The sequence below is a fragment of the Anser anser genome, assembly GCF_964211835.1.
Source record: "Anser anser genome assembly, chromosome: 2".
Lineage (NCBI taxonomy): Eukaryota > Metazoa > Chordata > Aves > Anseriformes > Anatidae > Anser > Anser anser.
The window spans coordinates 39,671,835-39,681,678 of NC_139721.1; the positions used below are offsets into that span (position 1 = coordinate 39,671,835).

Consider the following 9,844-nt stretch of genomic DNA (forward strand, 5'->3'; position numbering starts at 1 on the left):
GTTTCTTTTCCTTTAGAAAATAAATGTATACAGCAAGATGATTGCATAGCCTGCCAAAAATAATAGCCTCATTTTTTCTGGTATATATTATATACAGTAAACTCAGGAACCTGCTGTATTTGTCCAGATTTCTTCCTCTTTTTTGTTATGCTTTGTCTTCGAATGAGGTCAAGAGAAAAAAAAAAATCATTAATATCTGTCAACTTCCTTTATAACCTTAAGGAAAAATCTTTGTATGATATCACACAGACAGATTTTCAATTTCCTTGTGTAATAAACAGATGCTTTAGGATTTGGATGTAATTTAAAGGTTTAAAATATCACATTGAGATTGATGAATAAATCAGTTGTGAAGACAAAAACATTGATGCCTGTTGAAAATACCTCTCCAGACAGGCAGGAAATGAAATTAGTTCCCAGTAAAGTGTGGAGATGAGGATCACTGTTTAGTTCTGCTGCAGGCTTTTTAGGACTTGCTACAGTGGCACAGCAAAACTGCTAGGGCTACAGAAATCTAATTAAAGAGCAAATGTCCCTCCTGACATCGAATTAATCTTTATCAAGTTCCCTATTTTTATTTCAATCTGGAACAAGAAAATGAAATTTAAAATTCTAGGCATGTTGCAAAACAGTTGGTGATTTTCTCTTGAGCATTACAATGCAAAAACATTCACCATTGTTTAATTAGACCTCGAAGCACTCATTTTCTGAGCACTTTTTATTTCATCATTGTTTGTTAAGGGCTTACATAAATAATACACAAATATTTACTACAAGCCTGGTACAAGGCTGTCTCCCTCTGTTGTACAAATCTATATTTCCAGAGCTTTTTTTCTGCGGATGAAAAAGCTGAAGTAATGATTGTGTACATTTTACACATGATCATAGATTATTGGTCCTTCATATTGCGTTCAGGTTTCTTAAATTACTTTGCCTTAAGAAGCACACTCTCCAACACCTGCCTCATTATTTCTGTTGCTGGTAGCCCTCTGCCAGGCTCAGTGCAGGATGGTGCTGGGTGCTGCCTCTCAGCAGCATTAAAACCATGGCTGCAGAGAGCCCAGAGTGGGCCCAGGTGTCAACGTGCCTGTGTGGTCCATGGGGTTGGTGTGTGCTGGTCCCAAACTGGAGGTGGCTCAGATACCTTTGTACTGCTTTAAAATGTATTCCATGAGCACATCTTGAAGAACAAGCCCAATCCCAGGCAATCATAAACTAAAATGGATGCAAGATAAGAATGGTGTTACTCCTTGTTTTGTAGATAGGAGAATAAAGCTCATGTTTGTGGCCCTAACCTTAGCACAAGAGGTATCAATCCAGTCCAAGAGCATTCTTTGCTGGAGGACAGCCAAAGAGAGTTGGCTCTGGTTACACAGACAACCCAAGAAAGGACAAGAATAAGTCCCCACCCGGTACCAGGCTGGCATTTTTACCAGGGGACCATCCTCCCACATCTAAGCTATTTCTTTATCCAGAAATGCTATTGCACTCATGTTCCTGCCTTCGCACTTGGAAAACAGTTTATTCTTGCTGAAAGAGTATGTGAGCTTCTGTACCTGGTCACTTGCATCCTTCTCTACAGCACTGCTCAGGTAGTAGCCACATTTAGTGTTTTTCTTGCATAGATGGTTGGTTTTCCTGAAGAATGATAAAAGATCGCTCAGGGGCTCTGCTACCAAAGGTAAACTCAAATGCCTGCAGGCAGAATGTGTTTCTGTGGCTAGTTTCCTCTTGCAGCTAAATTTAAAAGGGCTTATGGGTAATGTTTTGTATAAAAATTATGACGGGGATATACAAACCCAATTTTTCTGCCTTGTAATTACACAAAACTTCAATTAAAGTCATTGTGAAGTCTGCTCAATTACAGTTTCCTTTGGATTCATTGCAGGCATGGGTTTTGCATCCCGATGTGCAGGTTTGCAGCCTAGTGAAAAGGCTGTGCACAGAGCGTGGTGGTAACAGTCATGATGAGTGCATTTTATCTTATCTTATTAGCAGGGCAGCATATAAGCTACATTACAACTAGATGCTAGATTCAGCTCATGAACTTGCCCACTGCTAATGATCTATTTCTTGGCATCATCAGGGATAAAGTGAGGCTTCCAAGAGCATTTAAGGCACTGAGGTGTGACTCCCTTCTCCATATGGAAGAGACTATAGAAGAAAGTTGTGTTCATATTTGAACAGGCTTCCAGGGGAAGTGAACAGGCTCCCCAGGGAAGTGGTCACTGCACTGAGCTCGTTGAAGTTCAAGAAATGTTTGGACAACACTCTCAGACACATGGTCTAATTTTTGGGTGATTCCGTGTGGAGCCAGGAGTTGGACCCAATGATCCTTGTGGGTCCCTTCCAACTTGGGATATTCTATGATTCTATGATTCATTTATGGCCTAAGCTAAAATCTGTGGTCAGGATGGGCAGAGCAAGAAGAATGCAACATGAAGGAAGGATGTGAAGAAGGAAGTGACATTTAATATTTGAAGGAAGCGACATTTTATATTTGAAGGAAGCTCTTTTTGGAGATGTGAGGGTGGCAGGTGGAAACTGAGAGTCCTCATTTATCTTGTTTAAAGGTAGCGTGGCTGAGTTGTTAAATCTGCAGCTGAAGACAGCTCTACCCAAAATTCCCGTCTTCACGATGACAGTGTCTATGAAGTAATCACACATAAGCCACTAACTTTTCAAATTTAAAGCTATGAGCTTTAAGCCTATCTATTCTATATGTGGACTTTGACCAGAAGTGGATCTTCAAACTAGGTATTTTGCATCAAGTTCCGTGTGTGATTTAAAAACTACAGATCCTATTAACTTGGCTGGGAATTGTATGCTTTTTATTATTATTATTAATTTTTTTTCCAGCAGATATCAGTTGCTTTTGTACAGCATTCACATACTTTTACCCAATGTAGTTCTTCTAACTTTACAGGAACATGATGTACATTTATATAGGCTGAGCCAGGTATGCTATGGCAGTGCATACTAACCTTGAAATTTCTCCTGGTTTTGAAATACAGTATTTTAACTGATATATCCTAATATATCAAAAGACCTAAAAATTATTACGATTTCTGATATGACAGATATTTTAGGGAGCAGGTCAGATGTCCCTTTGTAACTTCCACATTTTTTCTTGTCCTCTTGGTTTCAAAAAGTAAGTTATTCTGTGCTACTTTCACTACATTAGTCCAACAACTGTTAAAAAGCTTTGGTTGAATTTCTGTTTAGTTGAGAGAGAAGTACAAATAAAAGAAGCAGCAGATGGTCTCTTTGTGACTGAATGAAGAAAGAGGGTTTTGAGAACAATATGTGAATAGGTGTAGTCTAATAAAACAGTCAGCCACCTGCTGCCTACATCCTTCAAAAAGATTCTGTTGCATATTCTAGGAATTAACGACTAGTTTGTGTCCTTATGTCCAATCTAAATGGAACCTCTAAGGAGCAAGCAGACCTTTGTGCCCCAGTGTTGATTAAGTTGTTCTCTTGGTTTTGAGTTTTGAGTTGTTTTCCCTTTTAGTTCTATCCTGTGATTGTGTAATAGCTAACACCAACTTGGTGCTATTTTATTTCTCAAACCAAAGATTTTAAAATGTAGAAAGAATGTACACTTTTTCTCCTTTTTTAAGCTTGAGAACTTGAAGTATACCTAGAAAAAAAAAAAAAGGGGGGGGGGGGAAGGCTTCTACTGTTTTGTAGTACACACCTTCATTTTATTTTTATGTACAGAACCTGTTGCTTAGTTTCCATGCATCGTAATGCACTTGCTCTCTCTTCTAGGGATTTACTCTTCAGCCTGATTATCAGAATATCATCAATCCAACATCAACAGCTGCACAAGTTGTTACCCAAGCAATGGAGTATGTTCGTTCAGGGTGCAGAAATCCTCCAGCACAGACTGTGGACTGGAATAATGACTACTGCAGTAATGGGTAAGCAGCCAGTGAATGCCACCTTGTGTTGAGCAACATTCATGACACAAGTATCAGTGAAAACATCTCTGTTGCCTGTTTCCCTACACTATTTCAGAAGTGCACGTGTGATGACGCTGTATTTGTCGAGTAGTTAGACTACTGTGGGATAATAAGTTTTAAATACATACATTTATCGAAAATTTTTGTCGCCTTAATGCACCACATATTTTTTGGACTTTGAGAGCTTCCATTCATTAGAAAAACAGAACTGAAATCTTAGGGAAAAGGTGTAGGAAAGAACTAGTAAGATCACTGCCCCCCTACTTAAGAGGCAAATGGCATGAACTGTTTTCTCCAAATATTCCATTGATGAGGAGAGCTTGCTGCCAGTGAAAACATCTGGTTTGGGTCATGGGAACCAATGTCAGTGAGACCCAGAGGTAATGCATGGGATACAAGTTACATGGAAGGGAATGATGTGAAGATTACATGACTGTTACCAGAAACAAAACACCGTATGTGTAGGAGTTCTGTGCCCCTGCCAGACGGTTAGTAGCTCCTTCAAAGCCCCAACTCCTCAGCAGCCTTGTTTTTGTGGAGTCATAGTGCTATATCAGGAGCTTCCTGGAAACTTTTTAGGCCCTGAGCAGAAGATCTCTTCTGAGCTTTAGATAATAGATGTGCCTTGTGAACACGTCCACCAGCCTGACCTCCTCTTGACCTTGGCACGAATACCAAAGACACAGGCAGATAAAAGCTCTTGGTTACTGCCAAAGTAATTGAACCCAAAGCAGAACTAAAGACTAGTTTCAACCATTGCATTACTCAAACTCAGAGTTGCACTTGTGTTACTGTTTTAAAGTATTTCTGCAACATCAACTAAACTGAAAAAAAAAAAAATCTTTTTCTGGTTACCAGTTCAGAAAAACATCCAGACCAAAACTTACTGACACTGAGGCATACTTTAACTAGTCTGCACAATGGCCTCGCTCTTCTCCCATAACTAGTGCTTTTGCCCTGAGACTTGCCCACATGTTCAGCAGAACGGTCTCACTTGTGTGCTGTACCACCCAAATGCATTGATCGGTGCTGCAGACCTTTGCAGGAGTCCTACCAACAGGCCATAACCACCTCTGGGTTTGATTTCTGGTCTCCTCAAAAAAACAACGTGAGATCATTGCCAGCAGTGTCCTCTAGGTGCCCAGTGAGCGTAACTCCCATCGGCAAAACCTTTCTCTGAGCAGGCTCTGTATGCGTGCTGTGTAGATGTGTGTCTGTGAATCTGTGTGCAAGGACTTAGCATGTCTTTGCTATGCCAGTGCAATTTATGCTCTGTGCTAATCCTGGACTCCAAACCAAGTAAGCTGTAGAGCTGTGGAAGAACAGAACTGGTGCCTGGGTTTTGGCAAGGAAACAGGAGTTGAAGAGCAAAGCCTCTCCCCCAGAAAATCTCTGCACTGTGAACCAAGCCCTGTCAGTGATACTTCTACTTTAAATGATATACTTTTTTCTGACTTGTACAGAGTGTTCCAGGTTATAAACTGGTAAATGATTCCTTTTTGCTCTGAGTTGGTATGTTTCATCCAAAGACGAACCCTGGCAAGAACAGACTGTAAAAGTGTGCTGGATGGTGCATTGGTGGAAGATCTCCCACAGAGCCTGCAAAAGTTAGTTGAGTTGGGCTCTGTTAGAACCATCTGGTGCTCCTTTGCTCACGCTTACCTGAAACTGCCAACACGGCGCATTTTGGCTATGCCTGGACTAATAAATAAAAGAGGCCAGAGAGAGCTGGCTGGCGCCTATGCTCATGGAACTAACCTCTCCTGCCTTCTACAGAAAGGGTGCTTATGCGGTAAGGTCCCTAGAGCTGTGCTAAACTCTCGTGTGACAAAACTATGCAGCTTGTGAGTGAGGGACCATCAATACTACCAACCCACTAGCACAGGTGATCCCAAAACAGTGCTTAAACCCATGTCCCCTCCTATTTAGTTTAGACCCAGATGTGGCCTCTGGGTTTCTATATGCCACTATGGCAGTAGGGTTTTTCTTATTTTTGGTATTATTACCTTGGTAATACAGCTGTACTTCTGTGATATGCTTGGAATTAATGACACAGTAGGGTTCTGGGGTTTATAGAGGAAAGAAAAGGACTACAAATTTGACAAATTTAAAAATCACATTTGTTCTTTTTTCCTTTGAACAGGGGCATGCAGAGGGACAAAGCACTCTACCTTACCTGAAAATCTGAAACACCTCTCCTTTCCACTGAGGAATGCAGGGAAGTCTTTTCATCATGGATTGCTTTATGCAGTCAAGGCAGTTCTGCATTTTATTAGAAAATACAAGTTGCTAAGCACTTAGGACTATTTGAGCTTGTGGGTCACCCACTCTGGAAAAAATAGTCTTGCTTCTTTTTTTCTTTTTCTTTCTTTTTTTTTTTCTTTTTTTCCCTCCCCGCATTTTTGTTTCTTTCTTTCTTTCCCCTTTCCACCCCCACCCTGAGATCCTTTAACGGACATTGCTTTTCTTCTTCCCTGAAGGAAACTTGGACCATTCAGATTTTATGTTGTTTTTTGCTGTGAAGTGCTGCGATAGTAACTGCCTTAGCAACTGTAGATGTCTCGGATAAAAGTCCTGGATTTTCCATTGGTTTTTCATAATGGGTGTTTATATGAAACTACTAAAGACTTTTTAAATGGCTTGATGTAGCAGTCATAGCAAGTTTGTAAATAGCATCTATGTTACACTCTCCTAGAGTATAAAATGTGAATGTTTTTGTAGCTAATTGTAATTGAAACTGGCTCATTCCAGTTTATTGATTTCAAAAAAAGGGTTAAATTGGCAAACATTCATATTTTTACTTCATTTTTAAACAACTGACTAATAGTTCTATATTTTCAAAGTATTTGGAGAAAAAAGTAAAACATTCCCAAGAGATATTAATTAAAAATATTGGCTTCGTCTCGTGAAATAAACACAAAAACTAGGGGAAAAAACAGTGTTGATAAAGAGCAAACACATTTATTTTGTACTGCCTAAAAATGCTTCTTTTTTTTAAAAAGAAAAAAAATCACTTTATGTGTACTGGTTAGTAAATGTCATTTAAGTCCTTTTATGTATAAAACTGCCAAATGCTTACCTGTTATTTTATTAGATGCAGAAACAGATTGGAGACAGCTAAATTATAACCTTTGCATATGGCTATGTATTATTGTTTCTTCATACTGTGTCTGTATTTAATCTTTTTTTATGGAACCTGTTGCGCCTATTTATGAAATAATAAATATAGGTGTTTGTAAGTAAATTTGTTAGCATTTTAAAGAGGTTTCTTTGACGCTTTAACTTTTGCTGGCACAAATTGTTCACAACTGATGTGAATACTTTATTTAGTTTTTACAGTGACATATATAACACCAAACCTGCTTTTCTGGCAGAAAATGAAGGTAACCAATACTTATTTCTGTATTTCTTTGGTTGCTAAGGGGAAAAAAAAAAAAAGTACTTTTAAGTAATTCCCTTTTTAAAGTATTGTAGTAAGAAGTTGCCCAAAACCAAGAGTTGAACCAACAAAAGTAACTAAATAAAACTACACAATGACGCTTCTTGAAAATTCATCAGTTTTTGTTGATTAGTCAAATGGAATAGAAATATTACCAACAGAAATATTACCAAATATGCTTCAAACATTTTATTATACATTCAAAAGTTCCTACAGAGTCTTAGGGAGTGTATCACAAATACATACTAAAGTGAAAGGTAAGTTCAATAGCCATAAGGAAAGGGATTTAAAAAGTCAAAAAAAAGAAAAAAGAAAAAAAAAAGGCATTTTGTCAATGTTTTTCTTCAGGGATAGATCTGAAAATGTTTTTCTGGAGGATTTCATCCCAGACGCCTGTCAAAGTAATAGAGAGTACCACTGATTCATATTGTCTGTGTGAAATAGAGAAAGCAGCTCAGAATAAATACAACTTATGCAATGCCATTGATTTTTATAGAAAACAAAACAGAAACAAAGGTATGCTTGCTTTGGAATGATTTCAGGCAATGTACAGTTGAAATCACTTGGCATGTAATAACTAATAAATAATGCAGATCAGATGTGATTACTCAGATGACTGTAGCTGAGAGCTCTAATTTTTCTGTCTTGAAACTGTATGAGAACTCGTGATTAAATTCACAGTTTATTGTTTGTCTGTTTAGTACTTTAGAAATATACCAGCACTACTAATTACCCAATGTCTTCTATTTATTATATTACAGTAAACTACATTTTCCACTCATATTAATTCCAAAGTGAGAAGATAATTATTGGGATGAGAAAAATCAGCTTTGATTTTGACAGGCAGTTTTCTTTTTTCTTTTACAGAAAAGAACTGTGTTATCTCCATTTCTTTTAGAGCAGGTGTGCAGTCACATAACGTTGTTAATTTCGATATCCAAGCAGAGTTCAAAATACAAGAAAACTTTAATGTAAATAAAAGAAAAAATACATCATGAATAAAATACTTATTCTGTACGAATCTCTTGCTAGTTGATGTCTCTTGTTCTGTAAGAACGGAAACCTGCCGTGTGTTTACCGCACAGCGCCTTTACCAGTCCTGGGATTTGAGTGCGGTTCTGCGCCTGGGCTGTGTTCGTGTGATCCAGCTGTGCTGGAAGAGCAGCACCTTTGCTTTGGGTAATACTGAAGCCACTTCGTTCCAAAGGAGAGGTCCAACTCTGATACATAAATGTCAGTTCTTCATGTCCAACCTTAGGAAAAAGCAATGGTTGCTGGCCCAAGGGCAATCTGCTCTTTGTCTTCAGCTGCATATCAACAGGTACAAATTGTTGATAAGTGGAGCCCAAAAAGTTGAGGTTCTTCTGCAAGCAGGCGAAACTCCACTGGAGCTGATGAAGATAGGCACCATCCTTTGCTATAGCACTTTGGCTTAGGCACCACAGTAATACATATACCCAAGCTACTGGTTGTAAGTCACCATCTGTCATAAAGATGATAATGAGACAGCACACAGGAACAAAACAACCTACACACTGAAGCAACATAGTAACAGCAAAAAATACAATAAAGACATCCGTCAAAATGATAGAAACCAAGAGAAATAATGTCTTCCATTAATTGAAACTATTTTTGTTTGTTCGTTTGTTGTTTTTGTTTGTTTGTTTGTTTGTTTTCCTGAAGATTTTTAAAAACTGGTAGGTGAAATGCAAGGTTAGGAACATAAGCACTCCAGTGGATTTAAATTCTGTCTGCTTGCACCAAGGTAAGCAGAAGTTTTGAAAAGGAAAAGAGCTCTTTGAGTTTGCTGCTGATCTCGGAGTGCTCTGTTCTGGTGATGTGAGTCCTGGTCTCTCACCCGACTCACAGAGGTTCAAGCATCGCATCCAGCTGCTACCTCTGACCCAAAGAGGCTCTTTAAAAGGACTTGCTGTAGCATTTTTCCCCCTACATTCATCCACAGGCAGTAGGCAATTAATGTATTCATGGAGGGCCTCAGCCATTCACAATGAAACTTAATGTATTCATGCCTGCCTCTCTCTCCCTCACCAAACACCATTTCCTGATTCCAGTGGCAAATCTGCCAAATATTCCCTGTGAGGCTCCTCTGTAAACAGGAAATCTTGCAATAAAAGAGCTCATTACTGGAAGGTAAGAGACAGGCTTATCACCTTCCACAACCTTCTGAGACTTCATCCCAACCTCAGCTACCATCTCCAAGGCTGCATCTGCCTATTTCTTACATGATTCTGTAAACATGGCAGATCCATGGAGATCTCTTTCCATGCTCTGGGGACACAGAGTAGTCAAAACCCTTACTCTACACACAGTCTGAGAAATAGCTAAAGAGCTGTATGTAACCCATACAGGGAGTCACTCCCCAGAACTCCCCTCGATAAAAAGGTATTGATATAGATAGATATAGAGCCATTACCTG

The 9,844-nt window shown here is 38.9% G+C and overlaps 1 protein-coding gene across 7 annotated transcripts in view; it reads left to right on the forward strand.

Moving 5' to 3' along the window:
• Nucleotides 1-8,428, forward strand: part of TOX (thymocyte selection associated high mobility group box) — a 223,756-nt gene extending 215,328 nt beyond the window's left edge. For all 7 annotated transcript variants that reach the window (XM_083827138.1, XM_083827143.1, XM_083827139.1 and 4 more), the window contains 2 exons: nt 3,775-3,926; nt 6,112-8,428. In XM_083827138.1, the coding sequence (XP_083683264.1) occupies nt 3,775-3,926; nt 6,112-6,148 (189 nt within the window). In that variant the 3' untranslated portion in view covers nt 6,149-8,428. The remainder of the gene's footprint in view (nt 1-3,774; nt 3,927-6,111) is intronic.
• The last annotated feature ends 1,416 nt before the right edge of the window (nt 8,429-9,844 follow it).